This window comes from Hyaena hyaena, unplaced genomic scaffold, assembly GCF_003009895.1.
Source record: "Hyaena hyaena isolate Hyena2069 unplaced genomic scaffold, ASM300989v1 scaffold_89, whole genome shotgun sequence".
Classification (NCBI taxonomy): Eukaryota; Metazoa; Chordata; class Mammalia; order Carnivora; family Hyaenidae; genus Hyaena; species Hyaena hyaena.
The window spans coordinates 3,219,878-3,240,668 of NW_024080719.1; the positions used below are offsets into that span (position 1 = coordinate 3,219,878).

Consider the following 20,791-nt stretch of genomic DNA (forward strand, 5'->3'; position numbering starts at 1 on the left):
GAAAAGATGTTGTTAATATTTCCTGAGCACTAGACACTGTGCTATGTTATGGAGTAAGACAGCAAACAGGACAGATGTCACCCTTGCTCTCTGGGAACTCGACTGTTTAGTGAGAGACAGTTAAACAGTTAAAATGCCATGTGATAAGGAATAGAGTTCCTAAGAGTTTTATGGAGAAAGCGTGATCCATATAAGCCCAAAGGTAATTATCTTCACCTCAGAAACCTGGTATTCTAAACTCCAATTAGAAAGAAGCAGAAGCACCTGGCTGGCTCAGTCAGTAAAGCATAAGACGCTTGATCTTGGTGTTGTGAGTTCGAGCCCCACATTGGGTGTTAGAGATTATTTAAAATTTAAAAAAAAGAAGCAATATGCATATTAGAAAAAGTATTATGTAAAAGAGCAGGAGAATTGGGTTTTATTCTTTTTTTTTAATGTTTTATTTATTTCTAGGAGAGAGAGAGACAGAGACAGCGTGAGCAGGGGAGGGCCAGAGAGAGGGAGTCACAGACTGAAACAGGCTCCAGGCTCTGAGCTGGCAGTCAGCACAGAGCCCGACGCGGGGCTCGAACCCACGAACCACGAGATCATGACCTAAGCGAAAGTTGGACGCTTAACCGACTGAGCCATCCAGGCACTCTGAGAGGAGTTACTTTAAATTTTTTTTTTAATGTTTTTATTTATTTCTAGGAGAGAGAGACAGCGTGAGCAGGGGAGGGTCAGAGAGAGAGAGAGAGGGAGACACAGAATCCGAAGACAGGCTCCAGGATCTGGGCTAGCTGTCAGCATAGAGCCCGACACGGGGCTTGAACCCACGAACTGTGAGATCATGACCTGAAGTTGGACGCTTAACCGACTGAGCCATCCAGGCACTCTGAGAGGAGTTACTTTAAATTTTTTTTTTAATGTTTTTATTTATTTCTAGGAGAGAGAGAGAGAGAGAGAGAGAGAGAGACAGAGACAGCGTGAGCAGGGGAGGGCCAGAGAGAGGGAGTCACAGACTGAAACAGGCTCCAGGCTCTGAGCTGGCAGTCAGCACAGAGCCCGACGCGGGGCCCGAACCCACGAACCGCGAGATCATGACCTAAGCGAAAGTCGGACGCTTAACCGACTAAGCCACCCAGGCGCCCCAAATTGGGTTTTATTCTTTTCTCTGTTTACTTCTGTGTCTAACTTCATTTTCTCATCTATAAAATGGAACAATAATATTTATGCTGCTAATTCATGGGGTTGTTACAGGGAGTATGTGAGAGAACATATTATGAAAGTGCTGTAAATATTATTGAACGTTTCATTTTTCCATGTCGTAATGTGGGGTGTAATTTACTCAAGTCATTAATAATGTACCGGAGCACTCACTCATTCAGCAAACATTTGTTAAGCACCTACTTATTTGAAGGTTCTGTTTTAGACCCCGTATTTTGCTCAGTTTCATCCTCTTGCATTATCCCATTCAAAGTTTCTAGGTTTACTTGGCATGAATTTTCATATTAAGTTGGAATGGGGGTGGGAGGAAGTGAAGTTATCGATCCCTTATTGCAGTCTAGGAGCTTACCTTCTGTAATCTTTCTGGAGGCATGAGGGAAGTGGCCCCAGGGGGAGCACAGATGAGAAGCTGTTGGCTAAAAAATTCATTTCATGCTTCATTGGCCAGCTTAACATCTGGGAAAAACCAGTTTAATTATCTTATGGAATTGTTGCCAAATTATTTATAATTACTTTAAAAACTGGTGTTACTCATTTTTCTAGCCAAAATGTAACCACCACATGAAATCTTGTACATCAAAGTAGCCAGGAAAAGATTTTGTAAGTACTGTGTATGTTTGTGTTACATTTATATTCATTATGAAAGACTAGTTTTCGTCATATAGTAGAATACTTTGGAGTGGAGTGCTTTCCTATAGTCTAAATAGAATATACTAAAAACCTTAAAGAGTAAAAACATGGTCCCAAATTGTTTCTGACTTCTGGGATTTCTGGTTTTTTTTTTTTTTTTTTTTTGGTCCCCAGACACTTTATAAACACCTGGACTGTGTGCATTTCAGTATAATGATAACATACTATAGTTACACATTATTACTCATCATCAAAATGTTTGTAGTTTATCTGCTAGGAAAGATAGTGTTAGCTGTCCCTCAGGAATATGCTGGTGATTTTCTTTGACCTTCAGGAGTAACACCGTGATCCTGCTGTGCTTAAGGCTCAAATAGAATTTAAAAAAAGAAATGATGATCAGTAATTTCTGACAAGATCAGATGCTTATAAGAATCAGAGGGTATTGGGGCGCCTGGGTGGCTTAGTCGGTTAAGCGTCCGTCTTTCGCTTAGGTCATGATCTCGCGGTTCGTGGGTTCGAGCCCCGCATCGGGCTCTGTGCTGACTGCCAGCTCAGAGCCTGGAGCCTGTTTCAGTCTGTGACTCCCTCTCTCTCTGACCCTCCCCTGCTCACGCTGTCTCTGTCTCTCTCTCTCTCCTAGAAATAAATAAAAAAAAACATTAAAAAAAAAAAAGAATCAGAGGGTATTACCAGTCAGGCCAACCCCAGCTATTTGGATACTAATCCTTGTGGCTTAAAGAAAAAGATTTTTTGTTAATTTTTAAATGTTTATATTTATTTTTGAGAGGGAGAGAGACCAAGTGGGGGACGGGGAGGGGCAAAGAGAGAGAGACACAGAATCCAAAGCAGGCTCCAGGCTCCGAGCTGTCAGCACAGAGCCAGACGCGGGGCTCGAGGTTGTGAGCCACAAGATCGCTACCTGAGTCAAAGTTGGACGCTTAACTGACTGAGCCACCCAGGCACACCCCACTAAAGAAAAAGATTTTTAAAAACAAAAGTTATAAAATTAAAATGGGAGTGCTTGCTCCGTCTAGCTCTTTCAAAAATATATAAGCAAACTGGGACTAACAGATGTTCTTCTAACCGTGTGATCTTATTTATATGCGGGGCAACAGACTCAAGCTCTAGTTAACTTGAGACGGAGAATAAGAGCTGGGCCAACACATGGAGCTTAGTAGAGGCTGCCGAACCTCTTTTCAACAGTGTGGTCTTTTGTCACAAGGTTCCATTGCTCTTAAGACCCAGTAATGGTAGGCACTGAGCATCTCAGTTCATTTCAAACTCAGCATAGAGTCTTCCGTCTCCTTGTTCCAAATGGTATTGATACGGGGTCCAACAAAGTATCTTCTCAAGTTTTACCTGCACTCCGAAATGTGTCTTTATTTCTGCAAAGAAAAGTGTCAGTAATTTTTGCACATGTATTTTCCCTCCTTCAACATCACCTCTTATATTTTCGGAAGGAAAATTAACTCTTTTTGACTAAGGCACCCCTTAACTTCTATTCAAGTACTATTCTCTCCATAATGTTACCCTTCCTTTCAACCACTAACCTGCCACCTGCAGAGCCTTTGCTGAGTAGAATTGGCTTTGTCTTTAGCAGGATAGACAAATGGTTAGATAAAAGGGGAGAGCAGGCAGATTTTTGTCCCTCTGCGGACCAGAAGCATAGCACCAGTGTCCATCTACCCTGTTTAGGTGTTTTTTATTCCCCTCCCTATTTTCAATATTCCTTTCCCTTACCTGTGTGCCCTCTAAGCCATGGTTATACTTCCAGTTTTATATAAACAAGGACCTAGAATAGCCCAGGGTTTCTTTACAGAGCCATTTCTTTTGTTCATGTTCCAATCTCAGTTGGAGGACTCTTGCTTTGTTAACTGTGTTTCTTTCCTTGGTCCTTAGTTCTTTATCTTGCTGATAACTTCCATGTTTTTTTCAGATGTTTTTGACAAACTAAGTTTTGTCTGGCTTTGCTCCAACTACCTTTAAAAAGTATTTATAGGAGCTCCTGGGTGGCTCAGTCGGTTAAGCATCTGACTTCAGCTCAGGTCATGATCTCACAATTCGTGGGTTCCAGCCCCATGTTGGGCTCTGTGCTGACAGCTCAGAGCCTGGAGCCTGCTTCAGATTCTGTGTCTCCCTCTCTCTGCACCTCCCCTGCTCTCTTTCTCTGTCTCAAAAATAAACATTAAAATTAAAAAAAAATATATTTATAAAGTGAGCATTTTAGAAGAAGTATTTTTTCCCCTGGTCCTTCAGTTTTGCTGTACCTCTTAACCAGCCACCATTCAGACATCAGAATGAAGGCTAAAAGCTAATACCATGTTGGCACATACCTCCCTCAAGGGCTAAACAACCCTTCCCCTTCCACCAGCAGATACCAACACATCATTTTAAAAGAGTGTTAGCTGATCATGCATATCTTAGGGAATCTATGCAGATCAAGTTTAAAACATCATCTCTTCTGATACACTGGAAATAAAATATATTTTTTTATTTTATTAAAAAAATAAATAGAACCCTTTCTTCTGCAACATGGAAGATGTTCTTTTGAGGATCTGTAACTCAAGTTTTTCTTTTGTGTTAGTGAGAATAGATGAGATACAGAGATGGTGAGTAAACCTGATGGAGTGGAGCCCAGGGTTTCCGTAAAACAACTACCACGTGGCTCTGGTTGAAGCTGGTAACCAAAGGGTTAACAAGACCGGGACTAATCCACAGCTGCAGACTAAGAAGTGTAGCTGCAGCCTTTTGCCCAGACCTTTTTTGTTTGCCTTCAAATTTCCTTGAGTCTCCTCCTGGAGAGAGGCAGCCCTGAGGCTTGTGCTCGCGTCCCCTCCTTTGACAGCCTCTGGAATAAGCCCTTTCCTTGCAAAGTACTCCATGTCTCCAAGTGATCGCCTTTGCTGTGCATTGGGTAGATGAACTTGGGTGCGGTTACATGGTGAGAACTAGGTGATCTGAGATGTTTCTGCCCAGTGGTTCTGTTGTTGATTTTATTCTGAGTTTAATTCCATTGCCAATTTCACTTCCTAAACCCCAGAATCTGTTTCAGAAGAGTCTACTTCAAAGCAGTGCTTACCACATGTGTTTGACATCAGCCACCATCAGTGTGCCATTGTCTGAGTATGCCTAAGGCACTGTGCATTGATGTCTAGAACCAAAATATCAAATTGCTCTTGTGAGTCTTTTTTTTAAAGAAATGAAATGATATGATGAAATGAAATGATAGAAATGCCAAAAAACTGAAGGCATAGCTTTCTCTCTCCATGCAAATTTAAATGTCCTTCCTGGTCATTTCTGAGCACAGTTCAGTCTGTTTCCATCCATTAATATTTACATGCTCCAGTTGAAATAAGTTAAAAACACTTGTTTTGAAGCAAAAACAGAGATCTGTTAACCCCTAGACACCTTGGCTTTTTTTTTCCTTCTGCCTCACCTCTCATTAAAATGTCTAGCTAGTACAGATGAAAATATTATTGGATTAATTAATTTTCCTTTGCCTTTTAAAAAATGTTTGTTTATTTTTGAGAGAGAGAGAGAGAGAGATACAGTGTGAGTTCGGGAGAGGCAGAGAGAGAGGAAGACACAGAATCCAAAGCCGGCTCCAGACTCTGAGACGTCTGCACAGAGCCTGGCATGGGGCTAGAACTCATCAACAGTGAAATCGTGACCTGAGCGAAAGCCAGATGCTTGATTGACTGAGCCACACAGGCGGCCCTCCTTTGCCTTTTGTATTTATTTAATTCAGAAAGTGCTCTGTCAGGATATCTTCTATGTTTTCAGGAAGAGTATACTACATATGAGATACTGAGTCTTTGGAAATACTGCATAAGTAAATCAGTACATGAAAATCAGCCTGAGATGCCTGGGTGACTCAGTTAAGTGCCCAACTCTTGATTTCAGCTCAGGTTATGATCTCACGGTGAGTCCAATCACTGCATTGGGCTCTGTGCTGATAGCGAGGAGCCTGCTTGGGATGCTCCCTCTGCCCTTGCCCTCTGCTCTCTCTCTTTCTCTCTTTCTTTCTTAATAAAAGAAAATCAGCCTGATAGTTTTATAACATCTGAGATCTTGTGGTTTGTTAAATGTACTGAAAGCTTCTTCTTAGAAGTTTCTTCAAGTAGAATTTCTTCCAAGAGCTGCCGAGTGAGAGGGTGGGATTTTGGCAAAACTCTAAAATAAGGCCCTCTCTAGTTGCATATCCTTGATTGTAGTATTAGTTTGTATTATTGTTTCTTTGTGAAATCTAAATATATTTTAATATGGTTATTAATACAGTATTAAAATAACATGCAGGTACAAGTCAAAAGAAGATTGCATTTCCCTAAAAAAGTGATTATGGTCAGGAAGAGAAGTTAAGGAGCATATGGATTAGGTAATGGTGGGGGAGGTTCTCTTTTTTTTTAACATATAATTTTAAAAAATACACTCTCAGGTTACCTATGGAAGCCTGACTAATTCTCTTGAAGAAATGGAGAGATCTAATTCTCAATTGCTGGGGCACCTGGGTCATTCAGTCATTTAAGCGTTGAAGTCTTGATTTTGGCTCAGGTCATGATCTCACTGTTCAGTCCGTGGGCTCTGCATCACGCTCTGCACTGACAGCACGGAAACTGCTTGGGATTCTCTTTGTCTCCTTCTCCTGTGCCCTCCCCTACTTGTGCACATATGCTAAAAATAAACGTTAAAAAATATTAAAAATAATAATTCTCTTTTACTTAATTTCTGTGGTTTTATAATTTGTTTCTAGGTACTAAAGGAAGAAATAAAGGAGAATTTACAAATCTTCAAGGGGTAGCTGCGTCTACAAGTGGAAAGATACTGATTGCAGATAGCAACAACCAGTGTGTACAGGTATGGCCCCTAATTATGTACCTTTACTTACACGATAAAACATATAGTTGCCTATTTTCATATTTAAGAGTTAAGATCTACAATACGAGGAAAGAAAGGGAAGTTTATAATAGACTTTCCTTCAGCTAGAGTTTGCATGGTCTGACCCTATAGTCATAAGACAAAATGTTCTTGGCTCTTTCTTCCTCACTAATTCCTGTGCTAGTGCACATTCCAAGGGATGTCATTTGTTTTGCAGATATTTTCCAATGATGGCCAGTTCAAAAGTCGTTTCGGCATACGAGGACGCTCTCCTGGGCAGCTGCAGCGGCCCACAGGAGTAGCCGTGCATCCCAGTGGGGACATAATCATCGCAGACTATGATAATAAGTGGGTTAGCATTTTCTCTTCTGATGGCAAGTTTAAGGTAAGATTCAGCTACCAATTGGCTGCTAAGCAGTAGAGAGAAGGATTAGGAAACACAAGATGAAGTTCAACAAGTTTTCATATACAAAAGGCACGCTGACTTTGTTGCATCTAAGTTTTATGGAGAGTAACAATGATATTGTCATAAATCTCATATATTCAAAATAATGGCTTCATTTTATAAGGCAGTTAGGTTCAGTGGCTTTTTTAACATATCATCAGATTTACCTAAATTCAATGAAGAACAACTGAGAGAAAAGGGTACTGAAGAGGCAGTTGAGATTTCCTAAATTAACCTACAGATGGTCATGTATGAAGTGCCTTCTACTTTCTCAGGCCTGTGATAGATGATATGGGAGAAACAGGATTATAAAACAGGGTTTCTACCTTTGAAAACCATACAAGCCCCTTGAGGGGAAAAAAGACACCAGAAAGGGTATAAAGCAATTTGTGTCAGCCTCGAATCAGTCATGCGTTGTTAGATACAATCTGAAAACCTAGTGTTAAAGTGTATAATACAGGAATCTGAAGGACAAGAAAATGGCGGCTGCACAGAGAACAGGTGAGTCAAGCTGCACTTTGGGAGGCATCCCTTCATTTGACAGATTTGCTCATCTGTCTCTGCATCAAGAAAGAGTATAGCGCGCCCTCTAGTGATAGCAGAAATCTCTTCTGAGGTGTTATCAATGAGTATTATGCAGCCCATTTTTTGCATTTGCTTACAAGATTATTATGAGACACTTTGTCAAAGGTGTTTTTGAAGGCCATATGCACGGTGCCTTCTGCATTGCCCTGTCCAGCCTGCTGGAAGCTTCTCTTTCAGGTGACGTGAATTTTCACTTAGATCAACCCTTCAGAGTCCCTGCAGCTTTTAACTAATGATATAACTTCCTTGAGCTTCGATAGTCTCATATGTCATGTTTGGATTTTAAAAAATCTCTTTTGTGGGATTTGGGTAAGGATTAAATGAGATTTAGTTCTGGATTTTATATGTGCCTCATATGAAATAGGCATCTAAGAAATGTTCTTTTCCATTGCTTCCAGTAACTCTGTCCCAAAAATGAAGTCTGTTTGATCAGCTGTGATTTGGACGTAATGACCTCATGCCAGCACTTGGTCATCACTTCCTTGTCTAAATGTTCAGAGATGCTTCCCTTCATAATCTATTTTGGAATCTTGAAGATTACACAAAGTTCACTCAGTTTTGTCTTAATGGAGGAATTTATATTTTTCTTTTTAAACTTATTGAATCACTACAGTCACTTCATCATTTTTATTAAAACCTATTATTTCCATAGTTATTAACCCACAGATTTGAGCTACTATTTTGTGTGGGGCAGGATCTTTTCAATCTAGGAGAATAAAAAGCCATAGTTTTTAATTCTGCCGTATTATACACAATTGTTCAATTGTCTTTTTTTTTTCTTTAAATGTTTTTATTTTTTTTATTTCTGAGAGAGAGAGACAGCATGAGCAGGGGAGAGACAGAGAGAGAGGGAAACACAGAATCTGAAGCAGGGTCCAGGCTCTGAGCTAGCTCTCAGAGCCCGACGCGGGGCTCGAACCCACGAACCGTGAGATCATGATCTGAGCCAAAGTCGGATGCTTAACCAACTGAGCCACCCAGGCGCCCCATTGTTCAATTGTCTTTGAGGTTTCTTTGTTCCCCTAGAAATTTGATGACTCCGTATGATAGCCACGTACACAGAAAGGTCTCTTGCCTTTGTGTGTCTCCAAATCCCTCCTCTTCTTCTGTATTTTTATAATTAAATTTGTAGTAAGACATACCCAAACACAACAACTTTAACATGAATAGAAGGAAAACTATTCAGTGACCTTTTGAAAATATCCATCTAGTTTGGAGACAACCCAAACTTTCTTCTTGTTATATACTCCAGCAAAATCATGGCCTGTCTCTCTAAATTCATATATGCATGCTAAAATAAGCATTGAAGCAAGAGTTTTATATATCTAATATACTGAAATATTTTATATCCAACATATTAAAACATGTTGAAACAGGAGTTTTATATCTAACAGAGAAGGGCTTCCTGAATTATGCATTTTTTACTCCATGGTTCAATATTTTGTATGTAGTAGACACTCTTCCTGAAAGATTGGATCCTCATTGTTGGAATACTACTGTTTGTAACTGGAGTAAACAAGAACACTCATGCCCTCTAGAGGATTGAGGGAATGGATAAGGTATAGTCTCAACATACCCCTTTGTTTTCCAATAGGCGAGTGGATTGAGGATAAAGGGATAGTGAGTGAAAATGCTTTAGTAGTGTAGTGGGGCCTCACCCAACCGACCATATGCATGACCATTTACTCAGAGACTTATTTTCATTGGGATTCAGGAAAATTACACAGGTGCTCAGAAAGACAAACCTTTAACACAAAAGTGAATTCTTTGTATTTGTTCCTAATAGTTCTAGAGATATAAAAGCTTATCCCGTTTTCTTTCTTTTACTCGCCAAATTCTTAGCCCTAATTTTCATTCCTCTCTGCCTCTAATTTTTTTCTTTCCGTCTTTTTGCTGGTTTATGTCTTCCAGCCCATCTAGGAACCCTTTGTGACCTGGAACAGATATAGAGGCCTCTGGCCACCGTATTCTAAAATCACCCCTTCCTCAATTTATGGACCCCAATTGATGTTAAGTTAAATACTTTTATCTAACTGTTCCAAAGCCAGGGTCTGAAGTATCTCTGCTTACTAGCCTATTTAAGACGGGACACATTGTCAGGCCAAATGCAGTAACTCTTATTTCACATGGTAGAATGTAGCGCAGCTAAACTGGGAGTGATAAAGGGAAAGTGAAAGGAAAAGAGGTTTTGGCTCAACATTTAAGGTTTTTTTGTTTTTTGTTTTGTTTTGTTTTGTTTTGTTTTGAAGACCTAGCTCTTACTACATGGTAGAATGGCAGTCATCCTTTATTTTCTGTTTTTATTCTACATAATTATCATCTGCTTGGTATTATTTGGCTGAGTCATTCTAAGTAACAACTAGTGTTCATAATGTTAGGTAGTAATAATATTCTTGCTGTAAAAATCAGAGTGTCCTCTCTTCCTTTTGATCTCTACTGACATATCTTCCATTAAAACATGAAAGAAAGTATATACTTTCTTTAAACCCATTATGGTGTAGCCTCTGATCTCTGAGCTAGATTGCAAAATGAGAATCAAATTTATACAAGATTCCCTTGCAAGAATCTCATTGTTTCCTTCCTAAGTGAATATGTCTCTTTGCATCAAAGAGATCAAATCTGAATCTCGTTTATAAGCTTACAAGAAGACAAACGGTCTGAACCCCGACTATGAAACAGTCCCTATGCCTCTCTGCACATACCTGCATGTCTCTGTTAGGAAGGAAGGTAATTCTGAGGGTCAGGTAGGATATCACCTGAAGAGTGGAGAGAAAGAGATTGGGTGCCATATGCTGTCTTGGCACTCTATCCTTTAGAATCCACGGGACCCAGGAGGTAAATACAGTAGCTGCCATTTATTTTAAGACAAGAAAACTGAGGTTCAAACTGGTAAAGGACAGAGTGAATTTTGCCCTGAAATTTGGATCCTAGGTTTGAATGACCTGTGTTATATAGGAGGAAAAGGAACTAGAAGAGGCACCTGGATGGCTCAGTTGGTTGACCATCTGATTCTTGATTTTGACTCAGGTCATGATCTCACCATTCATGGGTTCAAGCCCTACACTGGGTTCTGCACTGGCAGCCCAGAGCCTGCTTGGTATTCTCTCTCTCTCTCTCTCTCTCTCTCTCTGTGTCGCTCTCCACTTGGTCATTTGCACTCTTTGTCTCTGCCTCTGTTTCCCTCCACTTAGTCATGTGTGCTCTCTTTCAAAGTAAATAAACAAAATAAAAAAAGAAAAGGAACTAGGAAATCAGGAGGTGTTAATTTAGGTTTCATTTTATTTTTAATGATGGAAATGGAAAGGTAAACTTGGTTTAACATTAGTTGAGTTTAAGATGATAACTTGTAAAATAGGCCAGGACTAAAGATATGGATTTGAGTCTTTTATGCACAGAGGTGAAAATTGGTGCCATAGCAATGAGATCTTAGAAGAGGTATATAGAATTGCACTATCCAGTTTGGTAGCCACCAGCACAAGGGATACTGAGGTCTTGAAATGAGACTAGTCTGAATTGCGATGTGCTATGCATGTGTGTACACACTGAGTTTCAAAGACATAGTAAAAAAACAAAGTGAAATATTTCATCAATAATTTTAATATTGATTATATTTTGAAATAATAACTTTGAGATATGTTAGGTCCAATATAAAATGATTAAAATAGTTTTCTTTTTTCCTTTGTGTTTTTTCGATGTTGTCATTAAGAAAAATCTTAATTACATATATGGCTCATGTTGTATTTCTATCAGGCAGCACCAATATAGAGAAAATAAGGAACCTAGGGTAATGTAAGTTTTTTTGAAATTAAAAATTTTAATTATAAAGTAATACATGCATGGGCGGCTGGGTGGCTCAGTCAGTTAAGTGTCTGACTTCAGCTTAGGTCATGTTCTCACAATTTGTGAGAACCCACATTGGGCTCTTGCTGACAGTGCAGAGCCTGCTTGGGATTCTCTCTCCCTCCACCCCCCACTTGCGTGCACTCATTCTCTTTCTCGGAAAATTTAAAAAAAAAATCCTTAAAAAAGTAAGTATTTAAAATAACCCTAGTATAAAATGAAAAGTAGGAGTTTCTCCTACCACCACTAATATCACAGGTTTCTTACTGGTCTCTTCCAGGAATATGTGTGTGTACATATATAAATACATTTAACTCAGGTTGGCTCTTACTGTACTCACTGTTCATTACCTTGCTTTGTTTAATAATCTATCTGAGAAGGCATGTATAAAACCACATAGAAATCTACTTGACTCTCTAAGCCTCTGTCATTCTTGCATCCCGCTCACTTACCAAGCACTCCTTCTGGCTGCTTCTTCTCCTTCCCTGTCTGTAGTGACCTGTCACATTAAGTTTTTGTTCTCTATGGCTTCTAGGACAGCCCATTTGAATTCTCTCAGATCTACCAAACATTCAATACCAGGCACATCAAACAGGACTCAGTGAATGTGTTTGTCTCTGTAGTATGACTGAGACACCCTGAAGGAGAGGGACTGGTCTTACTTGTCTTTGTCTACTCGATGCCTGGAGTCATTCGCCACAGAGTGGGTATCCATCATCCACCACGTGTCTGCAGAATTAGTAAATGAATCGGTCAGTGAGTAAAGTACTTTATAATGGAGCTATAAAAGTAAAGCTATAAGACAAGCATCTCATGGCAAACAGGCGTGTATATAGTCTACTCAGAAAAATGAGATGTAACATTAAGATGTAAAATGCCTATGGTATGTGTTTGATAGAAATCCAATGCTTTTCTCCCATTTTAAAATACTGAAAACTGGAACCATTCAATCATCAGGGTTACCCTAAAAATGCTAGACTTTTAAAATTAATGTATTCGGCAAATACTTGTCAACTACCTGGTTAGGCACCAAGAAGTATGCTAGGCCCTGAATACACAGAAGTGGATAAAACAGACATGACTCTTGCCTGCATGGAACTTAACAGTAGTAAAGTTCAATGGCAAATACTTGGCAGTTTTAATATTATGATCTACAATAATGATGATGATAGCTTCCGTTTAATGACTACTTAATATGTGCTATATTCTACAGTAAACATTTTATCTACATTGTTTTACTTAGTATCTATTCCAAAAATGCCTTTGGACGTTACCAGTATAAGGAATCTGAAGCTTTAAGGAAATCGAATCCATTTGTGCTATACCATATGTGTCTGAAACAAGCGATAGGCATAGAACAATCTTCCTACTCCTGGCCCAGTGATGTTTTGCCACAATGCATTGCATCTTTGCAAGGGAACTGCGACCCCAGTTAAGGGCACTCTAGACCATTCTCGGTGGTGATCCTCTTCAAAAGTAAGGATTTCACATAAATCTTTGTAGCAGATAATGGATGTGACAAAAACAGGAGATCATTGTGACATGAGTCGCTGTGCACTTGAAGGTTCAAGTAAGTGTTGACTAAAACAGATGTCTGTCTTCACGTTCAGTAGTGTTCTAAACTTGATTTTCTATACTTTTTCTAACAGACAAAAATCGGATCGGGAAAGTTGATGGGGCCCAAAGGAGTCTCCGTGGACCGCAATGGGCACATCATTGTGGTGGACAACAAGGCGTGCTGCGTGTTTATTTTCCAGCCAAATGGGAAAATAGTCACCAGGTTTGGTAGCCGAGGAAATGGGGACAGGCAGTTTGCAGGTACACTTGATGGTAATATGTAAACCCCCTTTTTTATGCTTCTTCTGCTCACATTTGCATGATGTTGGAGCATGTGGAAGGTGCCTCAATCCCCGGTGTGTTTCCTGGCTCTGGGAAAGATACCGGGGATAAAATCTAAGCAAAAGCATGGTGAGCTGCTTCTCAATTACTCCACCCACAGGAAGGCGAGCTGCGGTCCGTGGGTGGTTTCTGTTGGCAGCAGTTTACAGCTCCGACGTCCCATGTTTGAATATTAATATTAAGTAAAACATAAAATTTAAGATAACGTATCTTTAAAATAGAAACGTTTGAGGAACCGTGGCATAACTCCAATTTCTCCCTAGCTGGAGCTGTGTATAATAAAGAGCTTCTGAATGAGAATTTTTTTCACCTTTCTAGGTGATGCTAAGAGAGCAGGACTGTAGAAAATTTGCTGAGTACAGGAAGGGCAGTTCTGTTACTTCTCTTTCTGGTGTACCGCTTTGCAAGCACAAGCTCACGTAGTTTTTCACATCTGCAAGAAGAGGCTGAAAACAGCATATTAAATTTTCTTTCTGAAAGGATGCTTTCTGCATTTGACAATAATTTGCATCATCATTTTTGTGCTTTGTCTCCAGTTCTGCCAGGTTCTAAATGTCACCCCCAATTCTAAAATATGGGTTTCCGCTCTACTTTTTAAAAAGTAAAAAATATCACATACGGGAGTCTTTTTCCCAGGACTAAGAATCAGCACATCCTTCCTCAGTGCCCACTGAGGGCCCTAAAAGGGACTAACATGTACTCAGGGAAGCTGGCAGATGTGACTTTCAGATGGTGCTGCGGAGAATGACTTCTGATGCTTCTTGCTCGTTCCACTTCATTAAGGCTGCTGGCACTCTTAGCTTGATCTAAAAGAAGCCAGAGTAGACAGTCCTAAGTGCATTATGATAGTGGGCCCGTGTCATCTAGAGCCAGAGTCCCAGCTGAATGATCTTTCAAGAACCGAGGCTATGATTCTTTGTTCTTTCTTAAATAACTAATATGTTAAATTTTGTAACTGCTACGTTGTTGTAATCATTTTTATTGTTAATAGTCGTCACATCTGTTTTTCATCTTTCTTGCAGGTCCCCATTTTGCAGCTGTAAATAGCAATAATGAGATTATTGTTACAGATTTCCATAATCATTCTGTCAAGGTACTATAAACACACCAATTATTGTTCACTTTTAACTGCTTACATTGAGAAATCAGGCTCAGAGGAAATAATGTAATACTCCCATTACACGCAGGAACTAGAGGAGTTAACCCAAAAGAGTAGATTTCGCTTCTCTCTAAAGATGCAGGTTTTAATTTAGACGCACAGACTTGGAAGAGTCAGAAAATCGAACAAAATGTGGTGGCGACAAGCTTTTTAATTTGAAATAGCTATAAATGGAGATGACTTAAAAATTAAATTTGAAAAAGCAGTTGCTTGAACTTAGAGAGGCAGAACTTTCCGAAGCTTAATATTTTGTTGCTATTCAAAAAAAAAAAATGGGGTGCCTGGGTGGCTTAGTCGGTTAAGCGTCCGACTTTCGCTTAGGTCATGATCTCGCGCTTCGTGGGTTCGAGCCCCCCGTCGGGCTCTGTGCTGACTGCCAGCTCAGAGCCTGGAGCCTGTTTCAGAGTCTGTATCTCCCTCTCTCTCTGACTCTCCTCTGCTCACGCTGTCTCTCTCTCTCTCCTAGAAATAAATAAAAGAAAAAAATATTTTGTTGCTATTCAACAAAAGATGACTTTTTTTAATTATCTGCATCCTAAGACCTTTCAAACAAAATTAGATACTATAACTCCACTACCTCCACAGATCTGGGGAGGGAGAGAGTCCTAGTATACATTCCTATAGATGTTTCATACTTCAGAGAAGGCTTTCACAGAATTTGATGTTCCCTAGGATACAGTGCCTCTTCCCCTCTACCAAACAGCATACTACATCTTTCTCACCAGGTGTAGGCAGAAGAAAGATTTGACATTTATTATGAGCAAATCAGGAAATCCGGAAATGAATCAGAACAAATTTCTCATTTACTGAAATGAAAAAATGTTTAGTTGCATTCCAGACCATGGTTCCCAAGGTGCAGTGCATGGTCCACTGAAGCCATGCCAGGTGGCCGTGAGCAGTGCGCCGGCAGACATTTTCAAGAATTACGTGTTTATTTTTAGGGTGACCCTCTGTTTACAGCGAGTGTTACTGGTTTGCACTTATAGAATGATACAAAGTTTCCCTTGTAAGTAAATTCATTAAAATTTTTTAAAGTGAGGCCATTTTAAAGGGAAGATAAGAAGGAAACAGCATAGGTGGCATATGCCAGTGACTAAAGTTTGTACTTAGAGACAACCATTGGGCAACCAAAGTTAAAAAAGCAATTTGTCATTGTTGGAGACTGGAATAGCTACATAGGGATAGGATTTCAACACCCAAAGGCACTCTGTCTTCTGAGTCCATCACTGCTTCATCTCCCCAGCTCCTCCCAAAGATATCTTTCACCTGAGTAAATGGAATGGTTTTGAGCTTTTTTTGGTGGGTGCAAAGTGTAGAGCACAGTGGGCTGTGGTGATGGGGCAGGAGGAGGGGAAAGGATGCCCACCATTGCTTACTTCTCAGGCTGCTTCCTGCCATGTTGTCTCTCTGGAGTTGCTGCCGTAGTGGTAGAGCTCATTCCCTACTCCCCCCCTCGGTCTCTGCAAGCTGCAAGTTCTCTCTCTGCAGGAGGTGTCTTGGTAAAGGGAAGAGGACTGTGGGAAGAGTAGTGGTGGGGAGGAGGGAAATAGCAAAGAGGCAGTAGGGACTGGGCTCTAGACTGGCCCCCCTGGGGGGGGGGGACCCCTGTAACAGTCCTGTGTGATGAGCTTAACGATAACATAGGCTGTCCTCAGACTTCCTATCCTTCACTCACTTTATAGAGGAATCATTTAACTACAGGGCATTTAACCAGAAGATAACTCACGTAGATCAGCAAAGGCCAGCAAACACCTGGCATAGATGCTGCCCACTCCCACGGGAGGCCAGTAATATTAAACAAGTTGCTCGTTTCTACTAAGCGCAACTGTGGCCTCAGAGCCTTTCCATCCCAGTGCTCCAGGGAGCCTCTATGAATCACTGGCACTGGTATGTGAGAGGACTCCTAGTTACCAGCCCCGGCTGACGATGTAGAAGGAAATAAAACATATGTAAGTAATCAAAATGCAAGGCAGATGGCGATAAATTATTGTTTTCATATAGGTACATATAAAGTTCTATAAGTATCCAGAAGAAAACAAAGAGCAGATTTCTGTAACTAAGACAGGGAAGACTTCCAAGTGGAGGTGGTCTTTGAGGTGAGCAGAATTTTGAAATCAAGAAAGGTTTATCATCAAAGTTATAAAAACTTGCTGTAAAAACTTGTTACAAATAGCAAAGCTGTAAAAACTATTTCAGTTCATGCATCTGCCTCTTAATATGTTTTCTTCTGAATAAATTACAAGCAATTAAGTGACATTTTAGATGGGAAAAATAGAAGCTACGAGAAATTTGTAATTATTAAGATTCTGAAAACTCTTCAAGTTTTCAGTACTGCAGAGGTAGATTATTTTAGTAATTTAAACTCAGTTTTCCTCTTATTTAAGAAAACCAGTGTGTTTTCTGTTTGACAGCTGTTGCCACATAGCTTCTATGGAATAGCTGGGCTCTTGTTTCCCATGTAACACATGGCAGCTAGCAGTGGTACTGGATTTGATTCACTTCTCTGTTGGTAAATGTAAAAACTATTCCTGTAGTCAGGGCTAACCAATGGTCTAGTTCTTTAGCTACCTTTCGTGTCTATTTTCATTTTGTTGCAAAACAACTAAGACTAAATTTGGCATTCAGCAGTATTACAAAATGGAGCAGAAGCATTTGTGCTTTTTGTATTATGCCAAGGAAAGCATGCTTCCTCGGAGAGAGAAATACAAACAAAAAGATTATTGGTAGGACTTAATAAGGGAAAGAGCAGAAAATAATAAATTGTGTCCTTACCAGGATACAAACAGTCTCATTGGCCCTTAAAACAAGAATGTTCCGTGTGAACGGAGATAAAAGAGTCAGGAAAGATTTTTAGACATCACATCTTAGCCAGAGCTGGTTCTTGTCTTACCGTTTCCAAAGGACCAAAGAGGTAGCTTGCTTACTTTGCAAGTTATGTAATTAATTCAAGAGGCAAGATAAATTTTTCTTTATCTTAAAGGGAGGTTAGCCTTTAAAGATGGTTGTGTCTCCCTTTGCTTCTCCAATGTACATAATTAAAAGAAAGAGAGTGATTTTAACCTTTCATGATCAAAGAGATGGCAGTAAGAGAATCTGTGAAAGACCCCAAGATCGTTCTCCAATTAGGTCTGCACTCGGGTATAGTGAACTCCCTCTGTTCCACATTTCAGGAACCTTTATTCTCGCGGTGCTTTGCGTGTAATACTTTTTGATTTGTTAATGAGTCCTTCAATGTATGTAGGCTGCATCATAATGGAAGCTTAAAATTATATCCTGGAGATATTTCACAACAATTAAATATCATCTAAGTCATCAAGATAAAAGTATGCTTACTGTAGTCTTACAACTAACCACATATTAAAAATTTATTTCTCTCCAAATCAATAATCTGTATTTGATACGTATATTGTAACACTCCATTAATAAGAATATTTAATTAACCACAACAAACCATTGCTGGTCTAGATCAGATATTAGAGAGTTTGCTTAAGAGTTCTGTGTAGCTTCCCCCTCCTCTCAGCCCCTCCCCTCAGTATGCCCCATCCATCAACGCCTTAGGGTCATATAAACTGTCTATTTTCACTAAATATACATTCTGAAAAAATATATTTAAAAAGCCTTTCTCTTATTCCTCTCCTGTGTCATTACACACACACATACACTTTTCCCTTACAAGTGTGAAGTCCAACTTACTCTTTCTCGTTTTGACTTTGTAAAATGGTAATAAATTCTGAGCACCTGGCCTAACAAAAAGCTCCAAGGTCCTGATCCAACTTTGATCATCCATCGTGTTAGAAATACAATGCCTGTCCTTGAAATTTAGCTATTGACTCAAAGGCAGGAAGAATAATATTGTTGAAAATTATAGCTCTACTTTCTTCTCCTGCCTTATATTCACATAGATTTTATAATTTATACAAAAGCATTTTTCATATAAGTATTCAATAACCAGATATGAGCTAGGAATAAGAAGTGATTTAACACAGGATAAATGAAATTTATGTAGTAAATTGGGGAACCATAGCGATATGGAGGTCTGCTTTGTAGATTTTTTTCTTTTTTTAGAATGCTTTAAATCATAGGTCTTGTAATAAAAGGTCTGGTCAGGTACATATATTTTTTTAAACTCATAATGTTGGCTCAGCTATTTTTAATTCAAAATAAAATCATTTAAAAATATCTCATACAGGTGTTTAATCAGGAGGGGGAATTCATGTTGAAGTTTGGCTCAAATGGAGAAGGAAATGGGCAGTTTAATGCTCCAACAGGTGTCGCCGTGGATTCGAACGGAAACATCATTGTAGCAGACTGGGGAAACAGCAGGATCCAGGTAAATGAAAATGCTAATGTATTTGTTTAGCGTGATTGGTGGTTGTTCAAAGTGAAGAATTGGCTGTCTCTCAACTGGGATGTTTTCCGTTCTTCCTTGATTAGGTCTTCATAGACCATAGGTAACCTCGCCAGAAGTGCTAATCTAAGCAGGGTGGAGTGGAAAAAACATCAACAGGTTCCCAGAGTGAAAACCGCTGATTTGAGAATTTTTAACATAAAAGTGTCTGTGGATAGAACTCAAGAGGTCCATTGAACAAAAATATTATATTACTATTTTTACTAGCTTCCAACTAAAAACCGTCGTTTTCTCTAATTGTGAGTGTAGGCAACAATCACTATAGTTTTAGTAACACCTATGACTTTGTCACCAAGAAGAATCACGGTTGCAGTGGTCTTGAATTGTCACGTATGCCCATCACTCTTTCAGAACCAGTCAGTATGAGATCCATCACCATTTCTTATTATTTAATGTGTTGGTTGAAAAAGCACACATATTACTATATCACAGTTTTGTACAATTTTGATAACTCTGTTTTAATATGATTGTTTTCCTTTATAATCCCATGTAGTTTTATGCATTTAAAAATATTATGTTGAGGGGCGCCTGGGTGGCTCAGTCAGTTGAGCGTCTGACTTTGGCTCAGGTCATGATCTCACGGTTCGTGGGTTTGAGCCCCGCGTCGGGTTCTGTGCTGACAGCTAGCTCAGAGCCTGGAGCCTGCTTCCAATTCTGTGTCTCCTTCTCTCTCTGACCCTCCCCTGCTCATGCTGTCTCTCTCTCTCTCTCAGAAATAAATAAAAAACATTAAAAAAAATTCTGTTGAATAACTTTGAGTCAAAGAAGAAGTCTTCAAGAAAATTTAAAAATATATCGGCCTGAATGAAAATACAAATATAGCATATCCAAGTTTGTGGTGTGCAGCTAAGACAGTCCTGAGAGGGAGATTCCACCCCCCCCCCAGCTTTATTGAGATATAATTGGCATATACATTGTGTAAGTTTAAGGTGTGTAATATGAGGATTTGATACACTTATATATTACAAAAGGATTACCACCATAGCTTTAGCCAATACCTTTTGTCACCATTATTACCATTTCTTTTTGTGGTGAAAACATTTAGATCTACTCTCTTAGCAACTTTCAAGTACATAAAATTGTTTTATTAACTATAATCACCATACAATGCATTAGATCCCCAGAACTTAATTCATCTAACTGGAAATTCATACCCTTTGACAAACTTCTCCCCATCTCCCCCACTCTCCAGCCCTGGTAACCACCATTCTACATGAGAGGGAAATCACTGGCACTGAGTGCTTACATTAGAGAGTCAGAAATCACTAATCCGAGCTCCTATCTCCAAGAGCCAGAAGGAGAGGAGCAGAACAGCCTGAAAGCAAGCAGAAGGAGGGAAATAGTGCAGATAGCATCCGAAATCTGTGTAGTCCAAAGCAAATAATAGAGAGGGTCAGTGAAACAGCAAGTTGGTTCTTGGAGAGATCAATAAAATTGACAGACCTCTAACAATACTGATAAAGGAAAAGACACAAAGCGCTAATGTCATTATAGACTTTGCAGGCATATGGAAATTCTGTGAACTCTACATGCGTATCCTTGACAATTTAGATGAGAGAAACCAATTCCTCAAAAAATACAAATTCCACAACTCAACCAATATAAAATAAATAACCTGACTACCCCAACAACTGTTAAGGAAATGTAGTTCATTATTTTAAAACTCCCCAAAAATAAATCTCCAGACTCAGTTTTATGGGAGTATTCTACCAAACTGGGTGAAAGGTACACAGGATTTCTCTGC

General features: G+C 39.5%; 1 protein-coding gene across 2 annotated transcripts in view; it reads left to right on the top strand.

The window, feature by feature from the left end:
• Window positions 1-20,791, top strand: part of TRIM2 (tripartite motif containing 2) — a 166,964-nt gene that overhangs the window by 139,536 nt on the left and 6,637 nt on the right. For both annotated transcript variants that reach the window (XM_039234340.1, XM_039234341.1), the window contains 5 exons: window positions 6,587-6,690; window positions 6,929-7,096; window positions 13,231-13,399; window positions 14,503-14,573; window positions 18,829-18,969. In XM_039234340.1, the coding sequence (XP_039090271.1) occupies window positions 6,587-6,690; window positions 6,929-7,096; window positions 13,231-13,399; window positions 14,503-14,573; window positions 18,829-18,969 (653 nt within the window). The remainder of the gene's footprint in view (window positions 1-6,586; window positions 6,691-6,928; window positions 7,097-13,230; window positions 13,400-14,502; window positions 14,574-18,828; window positions 18,970-20,791) is intronic.